A 26300-nucleotide genomic window follows, 5' to 3' on the forward strand; every position below is an offset into this window, starting at 1 on the left:
TTGTTAAATAGAAGTTTTGTTTTCAGTGGGAGGATATCGAGAGCTTTATAATCAGATACAGTCAATGATGAAGATTTTAAAAGAATCAATTTTACAGCTCTTCTATGCAGACTCAATAGAGGTTTTATAATACTGTCACTCGCCGAATCCCACACTGTCGAAGCATAGTTAATGTGTGATTCTATATAAGTACTGACAAATAGTTTTCGGCAGTGAAGATCCAAAAAGTGTTTGATTCTAGACAGTTGATAGATATTTTTTGATACCTGTTTGCATAACAGAGAAATATGATGTGACCATGACAAATTATTATCGATAGTGATGCCAAGGATTTTATGGTGGTCAACTTCTTCAATCTTGTCACCTTTGATGAAAATAGGCGAACAGTTTATGGATATATTTTGACGTTTTTGTCTTGTTGTGATTATTAGGAATTTTGTTTTTTTAGGATGGAGACACATGTGGTTTAGTTCGGACCATTCAATCAATTGGTCAATACTTTCCTGAAGAGAAAGAGATACGATACATAGGTTAGTATGACTAGTATGAATGGTGGTGTCATCAGCAAACATTTCACATGGTGTCTTGATAGATAAGGGTAGGTCGTTAATATATGCAGAAAATAAGATAGGTCCCAAAACAGAACCTTGAGGTACACCATAGTTAATTGGTAATAACATTGATTTTGAACCATTTGTGGACACAAGTTGTTTTCTTTCAGAGAGAAAAGATGAGATAAGTTCTAATGTATTCAAAGACAAACCATAAATCTTTAGTTTTTTCAGGAGGAGAGAATGATCAATCACATCAAAAGCCTTCATAAAGTCGACAACAAGGGCTCCAGTAATTTCGTTATTATTAATGTTAGTAAGCCATTGATCTACTAAATTTGTTAGTGCAGAATGACATGAGTGATTAGCTCTAAATCCAGACTGGTTTGGATGGAACAAGTCAAAATTATTAAAATGCTTAAGAATATGTTTATTTATATGATTTTCCAGGGGTTTTGATAATATTGGTAAAATAGAAATTGGTCTGTAGTTTGATGGTTCAGATCGATCACCATTCTTATATATAGGAATAACTTTAGCAGTTTTGAGCGTTTTGGGAATCTTATTTTTTGTAATACTTAAATTATATATGTATGTGAGGGATTCTGCTATTATAGGAGCTGAGAGTTTTAATATTTTTCCGTCTATGCCATCAAGACCTCTTGTACTAGTTTGTTTTAAATGGGTCAGAGCATTATAAACTTCATGTACACATATCAAAGGAATATCTAATGTGGATGAAATATTTTTTGATTGACAGAATTTTAACAGAGCATCTAAAGAGTTAAGGTTTGATTTGTCTGATTTTATAATTGAAGTAGCTATGTTACAGAAATGTGAGTTAAGTCTATCTGTGGATATGTCTGTGAGTGATGTAATTTGTGTGGCTCTATTCTTATTTTTCAACTGATTTATGGCTTTCCACAAAGACTTACTATCAGACTTAGAAGTGATCAACTTTTGAAAATATTTCTTTTTCGCTAAACGTTTCATGTTATTTACTGCATTTCTTTGCTTTTGAAAATCTTCTCGGGTTCCAGTTGATAAAAGAAAATCTCTGAAATCGATGGCGTCTTCTATGTCTCCCGTTATCCAAGGCTTTTTCAGACTGGTTTTTACACGTTTAGTTTTGAATGGGGCGTGTTTGTTGTAAATGTTGAGGAAATTATGATACCATATTTCAAACGCTTCATCTGGATCAGTAAACTGATAAACGAGAGACATAGGAGAGTTCATCAGGTCCATCAAGAATGAATCAGGGTCAAATTTTGAATAACTTCTGTATGTGATAACTTTATGACAGTTTTTTGGTATCTTGATACCTTTTTTAGACCATGTGATACAAACTGGAAAGTGGTCGCTACAGCCAAAGGTTGGAGAGCATATTTCAGAAATAGTCTTTGTGGAAGTTGTGTATATGTGGTCGATGAGTGTTTGTGAAGTGCGAGTGATTCGTGTTGGTTTGTCGATTAACTGATTGAGATGAAAGGATTCGTATGTTTGTTTCCAGTTCAAATTACATTTCAGTAAATCTATATTAAAGTCACCCAATAAAATAATTTCATTTGAGAGCAGAGAAGCGTCTTCCATCATTAGCGTGAACTTATCCATCCAGTCAACGTGCTCTGCAGGATTCCTATAGATAAAGCCTATAAGAAACGGTTCCGATTTTTTAAAGTGTACCTGGATCCATACTGATTCAACATGGTGGTTTTCGAGTGATTGAATTCTTTTGAATCTAATATGTTCATGTACATAAATAAGTAAACCTGTTTCCTTTGGATTGAAAGAATCCTTACGAACGACATTATATCCAGGCATGGTTAGGTCAGAGTCTGACATATGTTCTGATAATCTTGATTCACCAAATCCAAAAATGTGAAAGTTTTTTCCAAAATTATTCAATATATCAGAAACATCAGATAACTTATTAATTATATGATTGATATTAAGAAAGCCTACTCTCAAACCTTCTCCCAATGGCCATGCATCGCACGTCTGGGGTGTGTTAGCATTTAGAGAGAGAGAGAGAGAGAGGGGGGGGGGCTAGGGGGGGTTGGGGGTTCAAATATTTGTTCATTTTACATGTACGGTACATGTACACTTACTCTGGAAAAAAAAAATGTTGCAACTCATACAGAGAGACACATGGAGAATAAGAAAACTTGAGAGAGAGAGAGAGAGAGAGAGAGAGAGAGGCAGGTAGGAAGACAGACAGACAGACAGATTCAGAGACAGACAGACAAAAACGCATAGACAGAGTCTGAACAGTTTTTATTCAAGCTTTCCCGAGAGATTGAAAGCCGAGTGACACACACAATGTTTCGGAACCCAGATAAACAGGCGTCAGTAGACTGTAAAAACCAACCAACCAACCAACCAACAACAAAACTCACTGCCGTGCAGCTTACATAAACTGGCTTTTTGTTATGCAAACATGCAACTTACACATGAAGCATATATATAGGTATATGGCTCGTGGCACACAGCTACACAGTTGCGTTCTCGAGGCGAGCAGGGTCTTGATACGGTGTGTTTGTTTTGGTATTCAAGTGGACCCAGCAGACTTTTTCCGCCTGTTCCCACGCCCATAAAGAGAGAGAAAGGATTCAGATCAGGCATGGGCCGAGGCAGTGTGTTGTTGTTGTGGTGGTGGTGGTGTGTGTGTTGGGGTGAGGTGGGGATGAGGGGGGGTGTTTGTCCGTGTGTGTATGTGTGTGTGTGTGTGTGTGTGTTTAAATAGGAGGAATATTGACGGGGCAGACGCTCATTCAGTCTGGCTCCACGATTGAGCCATTATCGTCGTCAGCAGGAGGCTTAGTAGGTGGTGTCCTAAGTATTTTAAACCAGAACAGGCACTACTGAACACCACCGAAGTGACTCGGCAACAATGCAGGGTCTCTTCTGATGTGTGGCCTCCTGGCGACCTAACATCCGAGTCGATGGTTCCCTGCGGACTGTTGACGCTGGGACTGCGACTGACAAACCAGTGTGTGTGTGAATGGGGGGCTCGGAATGAGCGGCGTGGGAGTCATACCATCGAAACGGTACAGATGATGGGGCAGGAAAAAAAAAAGAAAAAAAAGAAAAAACGAAAGAAAGAAAAAAGGAATATTGACAAAAATGTCCGGTTTCTGTCATCTCAATCTGCATATCTCCCTGAACCCAGAGTTAAAAGTTCTATGAGCTCAAACTGGATGACTGGATTCACACAGGCAAAATTCACCCATTTATTGCTCAAAACGTTTCTTGACAAACACTGCGGGTGTTTGTGTATTTCTTTGGCACAGCTTACAGCCGGATTTCCTCATGAAAGAAAACGCTCTATATCAGTCCCCATCACTGCTGCTCCATGGCTCTAACTTCTTCCATCATTACAAAACAAAAGCCAACATCGTTGCTTCATATTCGATGGCTCTTACTGTTTCATGCTCTGCTGTCATGGTGAACAAGGTTTCGGTTTCTCTCTCCCTCTCCCCTCCCCTCCAAACTACAACTCCGATGCCTGTGGTGAGGTGGTGTCAAGGTAGCTGGTGTCAGGTACACAGGAGCCGTCACTCAGTGGAGGGATTACTTTGCCAACGTGGGAGCTGTCTCCACGCCATGGCGGTGAGTGATGGGGTGTGGAGACGCTCACTCAGTCTGGATCCCCAGTCCGCGACTACTCATGCTATGCGATGTTGTTGATGTTGGAAGGAGGGGTATAAGTACACGTATTGTTCTGTCCGTGTGTTCAATCAGAACACACACACGGGCGCGCGCGCGCATACACACACACGCACACATATGTATATATATATATATATATATATATGAATGTGTGTGTGTTTGTACGCGCGCGCACACACAGACATAATTATTCATATATATATATATATATAATATATACACACACACATAGATATGTATATATATATAGACATATGTGTGTGTGTGTGTGTGTGTGTGTGTGTGTTTACATGCACTGGTTTAAAAAAAAAAGAAAAGTTTCTGCCCCCACAATCGATACTGAAGGATTTCAGAACGTTTAATCACACGAAACACACGTGTTTCATTTGCAGACAGAGAGAGAGAAAAAAAGAAACTAACATTGAGAAGGCCTCTCGTCTATTTGTGGTCACGGAATGAGAGAACCGTCTTATCCTGTCACCCAAAGCTGCAACGCAAATCTTCGCACAAAACAGGGTGACAGTCGTTCCACGCTAAAAATAGCCTGCGTCGCCTCGCCAGTGTGTGCGTGTGTGTGTGAGAGAGAGACACACACACAGTATACTCTCACACCTGCCGTGTGTGAATGTAACAGACACAACACGGTAGAACAGGCTGTCGACAGAGGGTAAAATCCTTCCTGATCGCGTGTAGCTTGTACGAGTTACTTAGGTAAGTTTTAATTCAGCAACAAACTGGTGATCCGAACTTTTATACCCTTGGATATCACTCAAAACGGGTCGTGGTGGTCTGTGTCTTCGTTCAGTTTGACAGTGTTCAAAGCAGCCATCCAGTCGCAAAGGTGCTGTTTGAAAAAAATAAGGGGGGGGACCTCGTTTTCTGTAGCAAACCCAGTGAAGCAGAAATTAAGTGGATTTCAACTAAAGTGTGCTTGTAGTTAACCAAACGTGACCACTTGAAATTTGATAAGGTTAAAGATAAGAGCCTTGGGGACAAACTAAACAAAAGAATAGAGTAAGTGGATATTGTGAAGTAACCGTATACGTTGATTTCGGCTTTCAAGACTTAGGTCTACTGTTCATGGCTGAATGGGTTTCGTGTGATCTGTGTCATGCTGTTGTTGGGGGCTGTGAAAAGATTCCAGTGTGTTGAGGTTGACAAAAAACAAGACAAAAGAAAAACCTCTCGATGGATGGATTCGTTCTTAAAACTGTGAAGTGTAAGAGGTAAGTGCTCATGTGCCGAATGTGTGTGTGTGTGTGTGCGTGTGTGTGCGCGCGCGCGCGCCGTGTGATTTAACATTATTTCGTTTTGAGACAATACAGAGAAATACCCATATAGATGATACTGATCATACCCAGTAGGCCTAAGTGCGAGACAAGCCTAGCATTGAAAGACAGGCAACGTGTTCATGAGGCCCGGTAAGGTATGACATGAGCTCACTTCAGCGTATGACAGCAGCAGCAGCAGCACACACACACACACACACACACACACACACACACATACGTACACACACATACACACACACATACACGCACACACACGTACACAAGTACACACACACACACACACACACACACACACGCTGGCACTCACACACACACACACACACACACACACACACTGGCACACACACACACACACACACACACACACACACACACACACACACACACACACACACACTGGCACTCACACACACACACACACACACACACACACACACACACAGAGTGCCTCCATGAACAATGAAAACGGCATGTGGGCATTGAAATAAAGAAGACTGCTCGGACAGGTTCTTTGTCATAACTGGTACTGTGTCAGTTGAAGATCATCACTGTTCAACTCAAACACATATGCCTTGTAGAGGCAGTTATCCAGACAGACAGACAGACCAACAGATGAACAGATGAACAGACGGATGTAGGAGGTAGATATACCTGTACACTCTCTCTAGTCTCACACACACACACACACACACACACACACACACACACACACACACACATTTATAACTAAACATACAGTACTCAGATCAGATAGATAAATGGATAGATAGATAGATAGATAGATAGATCTGTAAACAGACGGATGACGTAGGCAGATATATGGATGATGCAAATACAGAGAGATAAGAAGGGGATAGAGGGAGAGGGGAGACACAGAGAGAGAGAGAATTGTGTGTATGCGAGTGTGTGTGTGTGTGTGTGTGTGTGTGTGTGTGTGTGTGTGTGTGTGTGTGTGCCAGTGTGTGGGCTCGTGTGTTCTTCTTTTTTTTTTTCCTTTTTTTTCCGTCTTCCCAATGATGAAAGTCGCCGTTTCAAAATTTTTTTAATTTTTTTTTTAATATAAATATTTTAGGTCTACAACCCTGTGTTAAACAAATGTCAACACAATCCAGACTGAAATATATAGGCCCTACAGCCAGTCCATAACTGACACTAACGAACGAGAAGAAGTCCATAAAGCACCATTTGAATGACTTTAAAAAAATATATATATTTATATTTTTTACAGCAGATGCGGTGTAGCATATATGGATCAGTCCGCACGCTTTGACACTCCTTGAAACTGAAAACTGAAAACACTGCCTTCATCAACTGAAAATGTAGCTGTTTGTCCGCAGCTGAAGTCCTGTCTACCTCGCCAGTCAGGAATTCGGACCGCTCGCCTGGGTGCACTCGTTTTGCATACCAGAAATACCGAAGAAGCTCTCCGTTGTCTAGCATTGTAACCAGGCCCACCTGTCTTTGACGTGAAACCGAAACCTGCTGGCGGCCCAACAAAGTGTTTTGCGCCATTCAAAGGCAGAAGCTTTTTTGCGCACGTCAGTGGGCGCTGTAATGTACGTAAGAGAACTGTGTGTCGTCCTGTGTACTTGTGTACATGAGCATGAATAGATTCATGGGATGAATAGAAGACGAGACTTACACAGGGAGGAGCGAGGAATTAGCCTCGATAGAGAGGATAGGAGGGGAAGGGGGAACGATTTATCTTCAAAGTTGTCTCTCTTAAAAAAGGGAAAGATTAAAATAAATAGATAGATAGATAAACGAATGAATAAATAAATAAAAAATAAAAAGGGGGGATAAGGGGCAAAGGTTGGAAATGAAGAAATGTAGGAAGGGAGAAACGGAAGGGAGAAGAAGAAGAAGAGGTGGATGATGATGATGATGTATATATATATATATATATATAGAGAGAGAGAGAGAGAGAGAGAGAGAGAGAGAGAGAGAGAATTAACCCTCACCCCGACCACACCCGTCTTCCATCTAAATTTTCTCCAGACAAATACCGTGATTTCTTTCTTTCTTCCCCTCTCAAACAGAACAGAGCTTTGTTTGAGCACTGATACATGTAGGAAGATTATATCCTTATGCAAATCTGTTAATACAAAATATGTAATCACCCCTTCAAATGGGGCCATGGTCTTATGGAATAAACTTTCGTTTCTTCGGCCTATCGTTTCTCTGCTAACTACGCTGTCAGGAACATGAACTGAAAGATGAACATCTGCCTACATTGGCAGGAACATGTCAATCCGGGCTTCGCTTTTTTCTTCAGAACACACAAAGGAGAACTTTCGCTTGTGCATCTTGTTTTATCTATCTATAGTTAGCTGGTCATTCACATGAATATTTTGGGTAATGAGCTCCTCTCTCTCTCTCCCTCTTTCTGTGTGTGTGTCCCTGTGTCTCTGCTGCCCGTCTCCCTCTCTCTCTCTCTGTGTCCCTGTGTCTCTGCTGCCCGTCTGCCTCTCTCTCTCTCTCTGTGTCCCTGTGTCTTTGCTGCCCGTCTGCCTCTCTCTCTCTCTCTGTGTCCCTGTGTCTTTGCTGCCCGTCTGCCTCTCTCTCTCTCTCTCTCTGTGTCTCTGCTGCCCGTCTGCCTCTCTCTCTCTCTCTCTCTGTGTCCCTGTGTCTCTGCTGCCCGTCTGCCTCTCTCTCTCTCTCTCTGTGTGTCCCTGTGTCTCTGCTGCCCGTCTGCCTCTCTCTCTCTCTCTCCCTCTTTCTCCCACTTACTGATTCTGACCGCTAGGATTTTGAATGCTGCAGTGCGCAGACATAAATATTTAAATATTTATGAACATATACCAGTTACTGCTGGGATAAATATTATTTTTTAAAATAATAATAATAGAATAAAAAAAAAGATCCAATAAGAAGATTCCGAGCATGACTCATCACACATAAACCGTCTGTTGCAACCGGTAACAGATTGTTCGTTTAGTCATTTCGCGATTTTGGCGACTTTGTGATCGATACATAGCTCTGCGCTGCCCCACCCATGCTGAGTGGTCAAATGAACAAGGCGTTAATTTATTACTGGTCATACTGACTGTTTTGCAAGAGACTTGACTGGATTGAATGGATAATGATTACGGCTGATCAAGGTATATGATATAAATAATGTTAATCCTTCACCTATTTGAAGGACGGGATGTGTGTGTGTGTGTGTGTGTGTGTGTGTGTGTGTGTGTGTGTGTGTGTGTGTGTGCTTCAATCATGCATGCGTGTGAAATATATGTACCATTTGAATCGACCGTCTGTTGCCGAACACAACAATAGTAGGTATACGTGAATTAATAACTTCTTTTTTGCTCTTCAGACCTCTCTCTCTCGCTTTTAATTTTCTTCTTTTCTTTTTTCATCTTATTTATCCGACCATAACAGTTGACACGCACACTAAAAGCTCAGCTCATAACATAGTCCGTACAACCGGACTCACGGAACTGAACGACCGAGGCAGTCAAGCGAAAGTTTTTACACACAATAAAACGATCATCAACAGAAGCGGAATGGAGCGAATGTTGTTACGGTGGTTTTTGTTATGGTTGTTTTTGCTTCCACGGGTCCACGCTCTGGTTGTGTGAAGTTGACGTTAACTGAGTGGGTTTTCCCACGTCGTTATTTCTTTACCATGCAGCATAGGTAAAATTGATCTGTGTTGATGAAAATATATTTTATAACTCTGCGTTCGTTGCTTAGGGGTAGTGCAGTCATTCGTGGTCTGACTATGTTTTATGTGTCATGTTCTCTTTGATACGCGTATGTGACTGTTGTTGTCTCACAGAGAGAGAGAGAGAGAGAGAGAGAGAGAGAGAGAGAGAGAGAAAACAAAACAATTTCATTATTTTCGAGGATAATAGGCGCGCTTTTTTTCATCCAGTCCCCGCCCTGAAACAGGGTCTACACTACACAATACTACATTATATATGTCATTGCATGCACTACACAATGCTACTTGAAGTCACAACCGAATGCTAGTACTATACTAGTACGCAAAGGCGTAAGCATGGTAAAAATAACACACACACACACACGCGCGCGCGCGCGCGCGCGTGTGCCTGTGTATGTGTATGTGTATGTGAGCGCGTGGGGGGGTGCGTGCGCGCGCGCGCGCGCGCACGCACCCCCCCACCCACACACGCGCTCACATACACATACACAGGCACACACACACAGACACAAGCATGGTATTAATAATCAATAATCGACATAGGAAAAAAAACACACCCTCCCCTCCGCCCCAAACCCTTCCATTCTCTAACACACACACGCGCGCGCGCACACACACATAATTATTCATGAGTTTATTCTCCCTCTGAATCAGGTGGTCAAAAAGAGAAGCTGGACTTTCCGCATGATGTAACGGTCTCGCCGTTGCGCAGAAAGAGAGAATGTGTGTCAGTGTATGGGGTGTGTGTGTGTGAGTCCGTGTAGGCTCTGTGTGTGTGTGTGTGTGTGTGTGTGTGTGTGTGTGTGTGTGAGTCCGTGTAGGCTCTGTGTGTGTGTGTGTGTGTGTTAGAGAAGTGAAGGGGTTATGGACACAGCCGGCCGTGCACAAACAGCTTCTGTGCAATAAACATTCAGACTGAATCACACAATCAATCTATCAGAAACGAAGCAGGTTTTCCCCAGGTGAACTGCTGACGGCGTATTAATAGTGTCTGACTATAGAAACAGCAGCTTGAAGATAAACAGTCATGAATGTAAACTGAAGCCACCCACAGATCGATACGAGTGAACATGGGAGCTGCACACCACAGAATGAAGAGAGAGTGACTGAAGAGGAGGAAGAGGAGGAGGAGGAGGAGGGCACAGAATCCAGCGACTACACGTAAAGAGAGAAAGAAACGGGCAAAACATGCCGCTTACTGTTTCTGAAGACCCCGACGTTTACAGCAGCCAATACAAACTCAGCTTACATTTCTTGACTCGAATCGTGCGTTGTGGTGGGTTTTCAGTGGTATTGAAATGTTATACACGTCTGATTAGCCATCTATTCACAGCTGAAAAAAACAACCGATCATTATCACTCTCTCTCTTTCTCTCCCTCTCTCTCACACACACGCGCGCGGACGCACGCACTCATACAAAGAGAATTATTCATGAGTTTATCCTCCATCTGAATCAGGTGGTGAAAAAAACAGAAGCTGGACTTTCCGCATGATGTAACGGTCTTGCTCATAACTCGCCGCTGCGCACAATCCCAGACCTACGTTCGTGGCGCAGAATCAGTGGGTTGGTGAATGCTGACAACATGGTCTGGAATAGTGCCTGTGACTGTTCCTCCCGTGATTTTGTTTTAGGAGTGACTGTGTGTGAGAGAGAACGGAGGGAGGGAGGGAGAAGGATAATCATTATGTATTCAAGGTCACTGTCCCCCCCCCCCCACCCCCCACACCCCCTGAGGGAACCCGTGCAAACACATAATCATTAATGTTTTAACAAAAGCAACAATTAGACATCGGACTTGATCGCTGTTTGAACGCTTTAAACAAATAAAGGTGGTCAGATTGTACGGTCTGTTCGTGCTTGGATGCCATGAGTAATGCTAATCCATGCTGACTGAATGAGAGAGAGGGAGAGAGAGAGAGAGAGAGAGCGAACGAACGAACGAACGAAAAATTATTTTTCCAGGGTATTGAGATAAGCATAATGATTAGAATGCTTTTTTTCCACCCAGCCCTGGGGTACAAAAATAAAATAAAATAAAAGAAAGAAAGAAAAAGAAACGCACAAGAATAAATAACGAGAGAAAATTCATATCAGAAGAGAGAGAGAGAGTGGGGGGGGGGGGGAAGTAAAGAAGAAAAGATGAAATGGGAGAGAGATAGAGAGAGCGGCAGACAGAAAGAGAGAGAGAGAGAGAGGCAGGCAGGCTGTTGCAGAATGTTTTTTTGTTTGTTTTTTTTCTTCTTCTTCTTCTTTTCCTTCTCTCTGTGAATAATGCCCGCACATTTACCACTGTTCACAAATGAAATCATTGTTATAAATACACGACGACATGACGACGGTGATGAACAGTCATAACCAACACGACGACATGACGACGATGACGAACAGTCATAACCAACACGACGACATGACGACGATGATGAACAGTCATAGCCAGCAGCAGGAGTGTCGGGAAATGAACGGTGCCGATCCAAGCTCAGAATGTAATACTTCACTTGTCACTTTCTCATGGAGGCGTCGCTGCGTTTGGACAGACCATACACGCTGCACCACATCTATAAGGCAGATACCTGACCAGCAGCATAACCCAATGCGCTTAGCCAGGCCTTAAGTGCACGCATATAGGTTGTACATTTGTTATCTATCAGAGTGAATTTCGTTTACATAATTTTGCCAGAGGACAACACTCGTTACCACTGGTTCACTTTCAGTGCGCCAAGTGCTTGCTGCACACAGGACCTCGGTTTATCGTCTTATCCAAATGACTACACGCTCAGTTCGATTTTCCAGTCAAACTCTGGAGACAGGGCGAGAGCGGGAATCGAACCCAGGCTCACATGAACACTGTATATCCATTCTGCCACCCTCCTCCTTCGGTCATTCAGAATGTAATGGTGGTGGTGGTGTGTCCATCGAGATCGATGATGACCATCGTTGTCATCCAGCTGGGGGATGGGGGGAGGGTGGTGGTGGGGTGGGGGGGAGGATGCTCATGAATCTATCTGTGAATGCGCAGATGGCTGAATAGTCCAATCTGCGCACGAAATGAAGGATGAAAGGTCATTTTGGATGACTGATGACTTGCGCGATGAGTTTGTTTAAAGTGAAGAGGAGTTGCGCAACGTCGACCTCACTCTCTCGTCCGGGTCCACCAATTTCCAGTGGCAAGACCAAGTCGAGACGACTGGAGGATGAGCACGGATGCAGTGGATGACCAAGATATCCTTTCGGTGTCTCATCTTGCTCTCTGCACTCCACAGTGCGTTGCTGTAACCGCCTTCCTCTCCGTTGAACCGATAGGTTTCTTCCGCAGATTCTGCCGGATCCAGACTTCGCATGCATGGGAAGACACACCCCGGGGGCCAACTGCGTGTGGCATGCACACAGCACAGTGGAGCTAGATGGCCGTCGGTGGCTCTCCTGAGCCAACGCCCTTTTATGGATCTCCATAAGGGTGTCTAGCCACCCGCTTCACCAGTCCCAGAAGAGAGCGGTGGGAGTGCCGGTTTAGTCGCCGGCAACCCGACCCTGAACAGGTTGTACTGGATTACAGGTTTCCAGTAGCAGATCTAATGACCTGACCTGACACACTATGTAATGGTAATGGTACGAAAATAATGAACACCTCAACTCGAGCATGCATGCATGCGCACACACGCATATATATAGACAGATGAAAAACCTTCATAGTTCCACATGACACCTTGAAAAACAAAGAATCATTTATCGCAGGAAACAGATGGCATTTTTCATATGTAGATGGAAGCTGAATTGTTTTAACGACGAAATAGGGCCTATGTCAGAACCGTTAATTGTGTACGCGCCAATCACACAGAAACAGGTGTTAACATATCATCAACCCACCACATGGAGAAATGCGTTGTTCCTGTCTCCTCGTCATCTTCCGTGTCGTCAATACTTAGAAAATTATTGTAAATGTAATATATTTTCATGCATTTGCTATAAAATTCCAGTCAGTTTCAGTGCTACATGGCATAGTTATTTTATTATCAAATGCATGTATATTATTAACTTTTTGTTTTGTCAGTATTCAGCACAGTTCTTTTGTTTGTCAGTGACTGAATTAATTACGTTTCATTCATTTATTTTATATATTCATTTTTAATCCATAACTTTATAAGAATTTGTTAACAGACGTTAGATTAAACTGAACATAAACTGGCTACACACACACACGCTCTCTCTCTCTCTCTCCCAAACACATCCACAATACTTCACATAACTGCCGTAAACACGCACCCCAGACCAGCTGATACGGCTTGCATGGTTTCATTCAAACTTGTACGTGTCTGTACTCTGTTACCTTGTTATGTTTAGTTAACCTCACAGTAGGCTACGTACATGTGTGTGTGTGTGTGTGTGTGTGTGTGTGTGTGTGTGTGTACACATAACCACTGACCACACTTGAGTAGACAAACAACTGTGTCAATGATTAATTACTCTGTGTGTGTGTGTGTGTGACAGGTGTACCGACGCCTCCACCATGGCCTGAGGAGTTCCGTTCAGCCACCTTGTCCTCAGTTCCACACGTTGCCCTGGGCCTTTTGCGAGCAGCCCCCACTTCAGACTGACTTCTCAATCATCCACAACACAGACTGTTTACACACCGGTTTGACCACAGTCGCAGTTTTACCTCCACATCGCTCGGCCTCGACAGATAGGGAGATCTCTTTCAGTTCAGACACAGCTGATAACATGTGTAGAGTTGACTGTGGTGTCTACGGTGATAGTTGGCCTGGAGGTTTCACCCCCCTCCCCCAACGTCGTTGTGAGTTTGTAGTCTGAGGAAGATATATATAACAAAGGACTTACAATTCCCTAAAAGTTGCGCAGTGTATGAAGCATAGACTTTTACCATCAACGATAATTCCAGACTATAAATGGAATGAGTAAGTGTCGCATCTGGATACCAGAACGTCTCCACTCTGCTTCATAACCCAACAAACAGGTGGCTACACAACTTTTAAAAAAAATCATGATAATGCTTCAGTTTTAAGCGGACTCACCTTGAATATGCTGGTGGCAAGAAAATCAGAATCGTGCTCTACGACATTAATACGCAAAGAGGTCTCTTTTAACCGAGAAACATGCCACCAGATCTAAATTTCTCATGACACTGTGAGCCAGTACACAGACACACCAACCAACCCAACCACACTGATTCTCACATCCACCACTGACACACAGAAAAAGACACAATGGGGCTGTCAAGAAAACTAGGCGGTGCCGGGACGACCTCGCGTGCTCTAGATCTACCCAGCCACCACGTGGACTACACGTGGAGCACCCAGTCGTACACCATCCGAGACATCCTCACCAAGTTCCGTCTGCCCTGCGTCGTGCAGTGCTCGGGAGACGCCGGAACTGTGCTGTGGGCCGACTTCCGCTTTGACATGCGCCAACCCCTGCTGCTGCACGCGGCCAGGACCGTGCGCAAAATGCACGCGCGCAGTCTGCAGGTCCTGGAGCCTTCTGGACAGCTGCAGGAGTTCGGGCCTCCGCTGGCAATTCCGGAAGATTATGATGGTGAGTATATAATAGGTCCATCTACACCATGTTGAAAAGGGAAAAAATAAAAGAAAGTAAGAAAAAAGAAAGAAAAAAAGAAAGAAAGAAAGTGTGTGTATGTGTTATAGCATTCCTACCCCCCCCCCCCCACCTCCCCGCACCCCCTCACCTCCCGCAACCCCATCCCTACCCCCCAGAAAACGGATTATAGTTGCCTAAAAGGCGCCGTATATATCGGGAGTTGCAGCACACGGAGTGTTGTGTAGTATAGTGTGGTGTGCTGTGTGCGTAAGGCGTATTTAACATTTTCATCTTCATATCCATTTTATCTAATAATGTCATGCGCTTTGAGCCGTTGGAGAAATGTTACAGAAATACCCATGCAGCTATTATTTTCAAAGAGGAATATATATATATATAGTGTGTGTGTGTGTGTGTGTGTGTGTGTGTGTGTGTGTATTCCACAAGACAGTTTTTTGTCAGGCAAGATAGTATTCTAACTATTTTTGGCAAGAAACATGATCCTTGGATCAGGTTAACGGTAACGCTGATACGTTGTTTACAGTTTTACTGCTGACCATAAATGTGTTGGAAGGTACGTGTTGCCAGCACTAACGCTATCTCGAGTTGTTCTTTTCAGTGCCGAAAAATGAGATGATGGTTTTAGTTCTAAACACACAGGCACACGAAAAAAAACTCAGACACAAAGGATATAATAATTTGAGATAGAAAGGAAGGAAGAAGTAGGCCTATAAATAATAAATAAAAAATGAAATAAGGTACAAAGATGATTGAGGGTGGGGGTGGGGGGCACCCAAAATATCTTCCACTTGATATCGAACACGCACAGAAATGGATGTACGCACAGAAGGAAAGAAAGAAAAAAGAAAGTATAAAAAGAATCAAAGAGAAAAAGTAGATGGCGTATAAACAAGCTTTTATCAACACTCACAAAATCCGACACAAGTTTTGCATTCTCACGCAAAATCTGACAGAAACATTACATTCTAAGTAAAAAGAAAGAAGGAGAGAAAGAAAAGGCTTAGTCATGCTAAGCCAGGCTTACTGCCCACGGGGGAGAGGAGAAAGAAGGATCGTGACTGAGTGACTGTTATATGGTGGTATAGAATCCATAGTGTCACTTGTATAGATCTACCATCTGTCATTCGTACAGTCACAATTGACAGGCAACCATGTGTTTGTTCTGTATTGTCCGTGTGTTCTGTGTGGCTTGTTCAGGATTAAAGAGGCTATGCCAGTCTTGAATAAAAGCTAATTTGTGTTTGCACATTTCTTCTGTCTTTGCTGCTGTGTGCACATGTCAAATGATCGGTATAAGGACAGGCCCGGCGCTTCCTTTTCTGAGGAAGTGTCTGGGTTTGTTCCAATGTACCTTTTATTTACCTGTGTGCTAGCTGAATCGGTAGCGTAAGCAGCACTGACTTAAGTTGTGTACCTTGTTAACGGAGAGTGGTTTTATATATATATGCGCGCGCGCGCGCACACACACACACACACACACACACACACACACACACACACACACACATATGTATCTGTGTGCGTGTTTGTGTGTGTGTGTGTGTGAACATACAAAAAAAAGAAGACAGGAGCCAACAGCTTCACTAGGCATCCCCAATATTTCGACCCCAGGCCTTCCTCAAGGGGTTCTGATGACAACTTGCGGGTTGCAAGGGGTACAAATATCAGTCAACATAGAGCAAGTAAGTAAAAAAAAAAAAAAATTATAAAAAAAAGTCCATGACGATGACCAAGGTATATAATCCAGATATTCAGGACAGTAGTTTGCCTCCTCTGTTGTCCTGATGGTCTTAGTCGGACACGACTATTTTACCTACATCATACATAATGAGGTTTTCACTCACTCAGTACGGCCAGTCCTCTCTTCTCCTCTACACAGACCCCTCGGATGTCCAGTGAGTGTCTGAATGACCCAACCTTTAGCTTCCGTCGTCAGAATTGTGGTATTCGTTGTCAACATTCACCTCTTCAGTATAAGAGCCTTCCGCTTGCAATATTTTGATGGTGGTAATTGGGGTGAAACGCTGTTAACGTCGTCTCTTTCGCCGTTCGTATGGAGAGAGTTAATCCTTTACCTGTTTGAAAGACATGATGCCTGTCTCACTTCCATATATCTCCTCCTCTCTGTCTGTCTTTGTCATGTTCATTCCCCAGTTAATTCCACGTAAATGACATTTTTAGCGGCTGTATCATGAGGTGATCATACTTGAGACACTCTGCCTTGCACTGGTGTGGGCGATCACAGCACGTGAGACACATATACCTATATGATTTATATATATCGTGCAGGTAGATAGATAGGAAAAGAAAAAACAGGAGAGAGAGAGAGAGAGAGAGAGAGAGAGAGAGAGAGAGAGAGAGAGAGAGAGAGAGAGAGACGAACACACAAACAAAAACAAACAAAAAAGTTTAAGCGGAAGTTTTGTTTTATTGTTCATACGAATGATAAATGAGAGAGAAAATGATAATTTTATGTTGAAAAAAGAAAAAAGAAAAAAAAAAAAGACTTAAACGTCCTGTCACACCACAACTTTTCTCCAGTTATTGCGACCTCATCTTCTTTCCTTGTCACTGATTGTAACATTCATATTTCTTCCTCTTTCTGTCCTAACGTCGCCAGCTGTTTCCTTCATCGCTCGTTTTTTTTCCTCATCCTGATAACATGGTGTGTATTGGTGTATATTTAACAAAAGATTAGGCTTTTTCCTCATCCTGATAACATGGTGTGTATTTTACAAAAGATGAGGCTTTTTCCTCATCCTGATAACATGGTGTGTATTGGTGTGTATTTTACAAAAGATTAGGCTTTTTCCTCATCCTGATAACATGGTGTGTATTTAACAAAAGATTAGGCTTTTTCCTCATCCTGATAACATGGTGTGTATTGGTGTGTATTTTACAAAAGATTAGGCTTTTTCCTCATCCTGATAACATGGTGTGTATTGGTGTGTATTTTACAAAAGAATAGGCTTTTTCCTCATCCTGATAACATGGTGTGTATTGGTGTGTATTTTACAAAAGATTAAGCTTTTTCCTCATCCTGATAACATGGTGTGTATTGGTGTGTATTTTACAAAAGATGAGGCTTTTTCCTCATCCTGATAACATGGTGTGTATTGGTGTGTATTTTACAAAAGATGAGGCTTTTTCCTCATCCTGATAACATGGTGTGTATTGGTGTGTATTTTACAAAAGATGAGGCTTTTTCCTCAGCAAGAAACACTGTCGTTATTGTACCAGTCTGTAATGGTTGTTTTTTTCCCACATAGCCATAAATATTGTGTGTATTTGAAAGTAGACTTTTCATGGCACGTGATACAAAACTCCATCGTTCTTCTTTTTCTGCGCGTGGGGTGCCAGCCAGGCTGACTTAGTTGGCTGAGCTCCGAGCTCGCAATCCAAATTGTGAGCTCGAATTACAGACACCCTAACATAAAAGACTTAATTTTCGCAGCCCGTCTGGTCGTGTTGCCGTTGTGTGATGTAAGTGTTGAAATGTCCAAGGTGGCAGAATAACTTAAGACGTTTATCTGTCAGTACAGTGTCGGTGAGGACCTGGGTTCGAATCCCGCTGTCCGCCCTTTCTCCCAAGGGATTTGACTGGAAAATCAAACTGAGCGTACAGTCATTCGGATGAGACGATAACCCGAGGTCCCGTGTACAGCACGTGCTTGGCGCACTGAAAAAGAACCCAGGACAACAAAAGTGTTGTCCTCTTGTAAAATCCTGTAAAAGAAATCCTCAGTGAAGTGACGCCTCCTTGAGAATCTGAAACCTTGAAAGGTCCCCTCGTCTCCGTTTTCCTGGGATGGTTATCCCCGACGGCCATTTTGATGGTATGGATACTTATATAGCGCCTATCCTCGGTTAGAGATCAAACTCTAAATCCTTTACAAACACGGAGTCATTTGTACAACAGGCTGCCTACCTGGGCAGAGCCAACTGCTATTGGGCGCTCATTATTCGTTTCCTGTGTCATTCAACCAGGTTTCAGTCACGCACACATACACACTCACACAGACATGTAACATTTTACGTGTATGACCGTTTTTGTTTATTTACCCCCGCCATGTAGGCAGCCATACTCGGTTTTCTGGGGGGGTGGGGTGGGGTGGGGGGCACATGCTGGGTATATTCTTGTTTCCATAACCCACGGAACGCTGACATGGATCACAGGATCTTTAACGTGCATATTTGATCTTGTGCGTGCATACTTGTACACACGAATGGGGGGTTCATGCACTGACAGTTGACATGGGAGATCGGAAAAATATATATCTACCATTTATCCACCGGGCGCCATTACCGAGATTCGAACCCGGGACCCTCAGATGTAAAGTCCAACGCTTTAACTACTCGGCTATTGCCGCGCGCCCGTCACTTTTAGGTGTGTGTCGGCATGAACTGACTTCAGCTTTCTCCCTCCCTGTGTGTGTGTCGACATGAACTGACTTCAGCTTTCTCCCTCCCTGTGTGTGTGTCGACATGAACTGACTTCAGCTTTCTCCCTCCCTGTGTGTGTGTCGACATGAACTGACTTCAGCTTTCTCCCTCCCTGTGTGTGTGTGTCGACATGAACTGACTTCAGCTTTCTCCCTCCCTGTGGGTGTGTGTCGACATGAACTGACTTCAGCTTTCTCCCTCCCTGTGTGTGTGTCGACATGAACTGACTTCAGCTTTCTCCCTCCCTGTGTGTGTGTCGACATGAACTGACTTCAGCTTTCTCCCTCCCTGTGTGTGTGTGTCGACATGAACTGACTTCAGCTTTCTCCCTCCCTGTGTGTGTGTCGACATGAACTGACTTCAGCTTTCTCCCTCCCTGTGTGTGTGTCGACATGAACTGACTTCAGCTTTCTCCCTCCCTGTGGGTGTGTCGACATGAACTGACTTCAGCTTTCTCCCTCCCTGTGTGTGTGTCCAGGCTGGTTCTTCCCGGTGGGGCGAAGCCAAGACCCCACCGACCTGCCCCGCCACACACGGGTAGAAGGGGTGGCGGGGTCCCCGGCGCGCCAGTTCCTAGTCACCACCACCCTGCCCGCCTTCAGGCCGGCCAAGGGCCCGGGTTCGGGCCCCGGGGGAGCCAAGCACGTGCAGCACGAGGTGAGCATCGGGGAGGTGTTGACCAAGGCGGGGGTGACGAAAGGGGATCCCTCTGTGCCGCCAGCCTCGCCCACCGCCTTGATGCAGAGGTCCCGGCAGAGTCTGAGGTCAGTGGTGTGTGTGTGTGTGTGTGTGTGTGTGGTGGTGGTGGTGGTGGTGGTGGTATGTGTGTTATGCTGTGTGTGTGTGTGTGTGTTTGTATGTGAGTGAGTGAGTGAGTGAGTGAGTGAGTGTGTGTGTGTGTTATGTTGTGTGTGTGTGTGTGTGTGTGTGTGTGTGTGTGTGTGTGTGTGTCCTTCGTGGACAACGATTTCTTGCAAACCATCTTTGGACTGTTTTCGACATACACATGATTTCATCATATACTGAAAATATGCTGTACGTTTGACCCTTAGATTTCTTTCATGAAACAGTTCGAGCAATTGTTCTGTTTTAACGAAACTTGTTGAGTTTGATGACAGACGTGCCAGTTTAGGACACCTAAAAGAGTTTTCTTACAGGAGCACGTGTCAGTTCTCTAATTTGTTTAATAATGATATCATGCCTGTGTAGATATCCACAGTACCTTGTTTAATAATGATATCATGCCTGTGTAGATATCCACAGTACCTTGTTTAATAATGATATCATGCCTGTGTAGATATCCACAGTATCATGCCTGTGTAACTATCCACAGTACCATGAAAACCGAATCATCCTGATCCAGATTGAAATGAAGATTTTGGGTGCGATCCCAATCTGTGTTTGGATCTATTAATTAAAGTTTGTTACCATTAGGAAATAAGGAGGAAATCGTTTTAAAGTACGATATGGGCATGCTCTATCAAATCTAATGCTAGACAAAGGAAGAATTATTCAAGGGAAAATGAGAACTGTTTAGCAATGTTGGAGGTACACCTACACACTCCATGACTGCTCCTTAGTCTTTCGAAAGCATTTGGACATCATTTTAAAACCTGTGTTACAGATCCTTAAGAAAAACTACGTTTCCGCAGTGTAAATATCAGTCTTAGTTGCACGTTTATCACACACTTCCGGTGTTCTTTTTTCTTCCAGGTGTGTTGACGAGAACCAGCACGAAGTCGTCATCCCCTTCCACCACCGCGCTCTGCTGTTCGATGTGGCCGAGAGCTACGGCCCCCCTCAGTCCAGCGGTGTCTCGTTGGGAGCGGCAGACCTCCAGGCCACGGTTCCTAGCAGTCCGGGTGTCGTTCACACCAACACCATAGTGACTGTGGGCAACAAGTACCTGCCCCGCATCTTCCGCCATGTCCTGGGAGAGTTACCGGCCCTGGCCCAGACCTTCACCGGACTTCTGCGCTGCTACAGCGTCTTCACCGAGGAGACTGTCATGGCTGCCGCCATGTGCGGCTCCAACCTGTACTCCATGACTCAAGAGTCTTCCTGCCTCGAGCTGGCCACGGATTCGTCGGCAAAATTCAAGATCGCGCTGAACGCGAGCGAGTTGAAGAAGACGCACCAGTACGCTCTTGCCCTGAGGACGTGCGAGGAGCAGGCCCCGAGCTACGTGCGAGCCATTAAAACATCCTTCACGGTGCAACCCGTGCTGTCAGAGTTAGAAGACGTGGACATGTCCTTGTACGACACCAGCCAGGCGCGGAGTGAGGAACGTCCTCACGTCGGGTCCACGAAGACCCAGAGCTCAGTGCCGACAAGTTCTGTACATTCAGTCGCTCAAAACGAAAACTCTTTCACTGATGCCCTGCGTTTGGGCGGAGAACATGAGGCTATAGACCCCAGAAGTGATGCAACTGAGCAGACTGACGATGTGGGCGATAATGAAAGCGTCATGACGGACGACGTTCCCAACTCCGTCATGGACACTGCGAGTCAGAGTGACGCCACTGACTTCTTGTACAGTGACGTCAGTGACGCGGGGGAAGTGGAAGCCAACTCTGAGTTCGACATTTCTTGGAGCCTGCTGAAAAGGGCGAGAAGTTTTTCAGGCTCCGCCTCCAGTCTGACCGACGACAGTGCCACGTCATCAACAGCCACAGACAGCGAGTCTGAAGATTCTATTGTGGCCCAAGAAAGTCTTGACTCTAGTGTTTCACACGATTCTACCCTGACCAAAGAAACCACCTCCACTGCGTCAGAGGACACTGTGGTGTTCAGAGCGTCGGCGCCCAGCCCAGTGTACGCCAATGTGCCAAAGAAACTGAGTGTGTACAACTCTGAACAAAATGGTGACGGTTCCCGTGTGACCGAGCCTCCTGAAGTGCCAAGCATTGTACAGCCGAACAGCATCTATGTTAACAGTGTGGACAGTACTGTGCTTGGCAACAGTGTGGGCAGTACAATGTTTGACAACAGTGTGAGAAGCGTGTGGAACATCACACCAACAGTGGACGGTCAGCATGCGGGGAACGTGAACTATACAACAGATGAGAGGGGATCTGTCCTCGTCCCCGGTGACGACAGCAGAGGGGCAGCAAATCCCATCTGGTGGGGGGACGTTTTGGACAGTGCTCACCAGGACATCAGCCAGACCTCTGTGGATTCCAGACAGAGGGATTCAGCAGTGGACCAATGTGGATTTTCCTCACTGGAACGGTCTTTGGAGAACATGGAAAAACCTGTCGCCAAACACCACCCACAGCTGTCATTGGCACCATCCTTTGATGGCCCCACAGGCCTTCAGTCCACTCATGCATCACACTCCCTTCTGTCTTCCAAGCTGTCGGTGAGGAGCGAGGGCAGTGCTCAAGACCTGGTCATTCAGCGGCTGGAGAGAGCTCTGAACGAGGCCAGCGATTTTCTGAACTCCACTGGTCCTCCAAGTCCACCACCTGCTCTTCCTCCGAGAAAGGGAAAGCCTTTTGGTGTGAACATTCACCAGGTGGGAAGCTCAGGTCAAGATGGTGCTGGCAGTAAAAACAGCCTGCAAGTGGCACCGCCTTGTGATGTCAATGTTGAGAGTGGTTTGTCAGGAACCAGTCCTACGGTGGGCAGCTCACTGATGGCTCACACTCCTCTGTCGGCGTCTGCCTCCAACCAGTCCCTGCCAGATCACCACACATTTCCTCCCCTTGATCATCAAGCACTTTCTCTACACGATGACAAGACTCAATCAAACATCAGCTCAGACTTTGGATATGAACACAGCAACCAAGGGAAGACTGCTCACTGGCAAAGTGTCTCACACCTGGATTCTGACCAAGGTGCTCATCGAGAGGACGCACAACAGGAGGAGGGGCAGATTGACCTAGACTTCGTGAAGACACTGGGCGACCGACTTATGGCCGTGTCTAGAAAATCCTCACTCCCAAAGTACCAGCGTCTTCAGCCAGATGTGTTGATGCAGTCTGAAGATCAGGAGGAAAGTCGTCAGTTCCGAAAGAAGCAGCACAGGGCTGTTCCCCGTTCCATGGCACAGGACGGTGCTGTTTCTCATGATGGTGAAGAGGCAGACGCGGCAAACAGTAGGTTCACTGGGAACTGGGACTGTGTGGAGTCCAGGCAGAGAGAGGCCATCCTTACAGACCTCGATCTCTTGGAAGAAGAAGTGGTGTAACGAATGTTAAGTTGTTTGACGATAATCCCAGATACAGGAACAACGTTGAATAAAATCCTGCTGTAGCACACTAACCATAGCAAAGACTGAGAGCGTGCTTTTTAAAAAAAAAAATTTCTCTTGGTTTTATTGTCAACAAATGAGTGTGCATAACAGTTTTCATACTTATTCTGATGTTTATTTATAACCAGTTTGTGCAATAAAAAGTGATATTTGTACAGCAAAAATGAATATATAGAGAGAATTACTCAGCTTCCGATCACTCCTTCAGAATGGTCTTCTGATCATGTTTTCCTCAAAGGCAGTCGCCATATTTTCTTAAACATGATTGCTCATACATTCACCTTTCCTTTGATCCATGTGAATCCCTACACCCCACTCCCATCTCCTTTAAAATAAAAAAAGGTCATGATGACGGAATAGGAAAGGACAGTCACAATTTCTTTGGGAAACCCTTCTTGCAGTTGATAATTAGGATCTGCACCAGATAATGGAGACTTCAAACAAACAAAAACAGATGGGTGAACTTGTGAAGTATCAAAATGGTTTAGAGCATTGGACTTTAAATCTGGGAGATCCTGGGTTTGAATCTCAGTAGCTGTGCATGATGGATAAAGGGTAGTGATAAGTTTATCCAATCTCTCAAGTCAATGTTTATGCAGATTGATGGTGCTTTAATCCATTCCGTGTGTATGTATACAAACACACACATTCAAGATTCCATAATCCTTGTCGATGTTCAGTATATTCTGTAAATATGAATACACCCACAATACACATCCCTGAAGACACGAGTATTGCTTGTGAAATGGCAGAGTAATAATGGACATTTACATATAATTCCATAAGTGGATTTGATAAAAGTGTATACAGGAGTTACAGACATGAATGCAGAAGAGTTAAAAATTTTTTTTTTAAATGGAAGGGTGCCAGATGACAAGTGGCTGATACCCAAGGAACATTTAACTCATTCAACCCTGCATCCAAGCACTGCCAGGGTGTCGAAATTAAGTTTCCATGTTCCTCCACATGCAAAAACTAAGCCAAGAGACCTATCTTCAACAGTATTTCTGGCTGTGTCCACACTTGTCAAATTAAGAAAAAGAAAAGATTGATTTCTGAATATTTTTTAAAGTTTTTTTACATATGAAAATGGCAGGGAAGCCTGCTGAGTCTGTAAATTCACCAGGGTTGAATGGGTTAAGCAGTACGTATTCCCTGTGTTTGATTTCCCAGTCTTGAGTTTTATTTTCAGGACCTGCTGTGACTGAGGTGTTAAGTGTAGGTTTGTGTCCAGCAGATTTTTAGTCTTTCCACTGCTGTCAGTGCCTTTTGAAATTGTAGGACGTGTGAGACTGTGTGTGTGGGCATGCGTGTCTGACTCTGCATATATATGCAACTCTTTTTTTTTTCAAATTAATTTTGTATCAATTTTCATGACGCATTGATACTGCCATGTTTACCCAAATAGCATTTTGTGTGTTTATGTGTGCATGTAAATATTTTCTTTTGTTTCAGTGTTAGGTTAAAAAAAACAATACCCAACACTTTACAAATTAACACTATATCTCTGCAAAAACACACGTGAACCTGTGACACAAGTCTCATGGATGTCTGTGCCAGAATGAAATAAATTTGGCCCCTGTACAAAAATCGACCAGTTTATGAACTGACATTAAGGATTGCTCTCGTCCTGTTAATGGATGGGCCCACTGAACAAACACAAGTCTCAAGGATTTAAAAAAAACAAAAACAAAAAAACTGATGAAAGACTTCACATTGATAAACACACTGATTAATCCTCATGCATGTCTTTACTTTGAGTTGGCATTGATTAGTGACTGACATCACTCTGTTCAGTGAAAAAAGTTATATCATTTAACTCTGTCACCACCATAGGTGACTGTAGCTCACATCAGGTGCCTTGTTAAACAGACCATTTTTCACACTGCAACAAAAGCTTGACAGCTGCAGCCAACTTTCCCACACATAGGAAACTGACTGACCTTTCCTACTTGACCAGGTCTGAAGTGAACAAGTCCACTGTGATGTTACGCCAAGAACCAAAATGTGTGTCTGAGACTATAAAGTCTAAAACATTTGGTGCAGGGGAGTGTTTTTTAAACAAAAACTTGGCATCGAAAGAGTTAAAACACCATACTGTACTATTTACAACAAACTGTTTTAAGATTAAACATTGGAAACTGTTAATGATGAATGATAAGAATGTTACTAATAACAGTCAACTGCATTTGACTTGATGAACTGAAATATGAATGTGTGTAATTTTCATGACCTGCATTAGAGTACATTCAACATTATCACTGCATTTATTGAGGCTGATGGCTGTGTCTATGTAATAATGTTTTGCTAATGAAAACGTTCACACTGTTTTGAAACCAATAAATGAATATCTGCTGGTATATTCTATTCACTGCAATAAACAGTGCTTACATTATTGTGTTTCTTCTGTCATTTATTAAAAGGAAATTTTCGATCTAAAATTACGTTTAAATAACATACTTACCGTGACCCAACTAGTGCAGACTCCGGCAGGGGTCTGACATTCCAGTCCTGTGCAAACTACTATCTGCCTATGTGGAGAAAATGAAAGCAACTACGGCTGATAAACCCCCGGAAGTAGGTAACCTCCCCTTTGTCCCGCTAGCTAGCGCCCTCTTTTTCCGGCAGCCATCTCGACACCTGTTCCTGTGTACTGCATACGGTTAAGTTTTTTTCATATTTTCTATCTATCGATTCTTTGGCGTCCTTGTTGTTTGTCTAATTATGTCTTCAAACAGGTCGCATGATTATGTAGCTCGACTGGGCGATCAGGCTAAAACAAACAAACAAACAAAAACGATTACAACTCAAAAGAACACAATTCCCCCTGGTAGATGAGCAGAAAATGCA

At 43.8% G+C, this 26300-nt stretch overlaps 1 protein-coding gene across 2 annotated transcripts; it reads left to right on the top strand.

Moving 5' to 3' along the window:
- Positions 1 to 4815: 4815 nt before the first annotated feature.
- Positions 4816 to 25845, top strand: LOC143294727 (uncharacterized). Of its 2 annotated transcripts, none has more exons than XM_076606173.1 (4): positions 4816 to 5446; positions 13667 to 14728; positions 19674 to 19959; positions 20909 to 25845. In XM_076606173.1, the coding sequence occupies exons 2-4, from the start codon at positions 14401 to 14403 to the stop codon at positions 23385 to 23387; spliced, it is 3093 nt and encodes a 1030-aa protein (XP_076462288.1). In that variant the 5' UTR covers positions 4816 to 5446; positions 13667 to 14400; the 3' UTR covers positions 23388 to 25845. The 2 variants fall into 2 exon arrangements, with proteins under 2 accessions (XP_076462288.1, XP_076462289.1); XM_076606174.1 differs by having other exon boundaries at positions 4887 to 4931.
- The last annotated feature ends 455 nt before the right edge of the window (positions 25846 to 26300 follow it).

Source organism: Babylonia areolata, chromosome 20 (assembly GCF_041734735.1).
Source record: "Babylonia areolata isolate BAREFJ2019XMU chromosome 20, ASM4173473v1, whole genome shotgun sequence".
Taxonomy (NCBI): domain Eukaryota; kingdom Metazoa; phylum Mollusca; class Gastropoda; order Neogastropoda; family Buccinidae; genus Babylonia; species Babylonia areolata.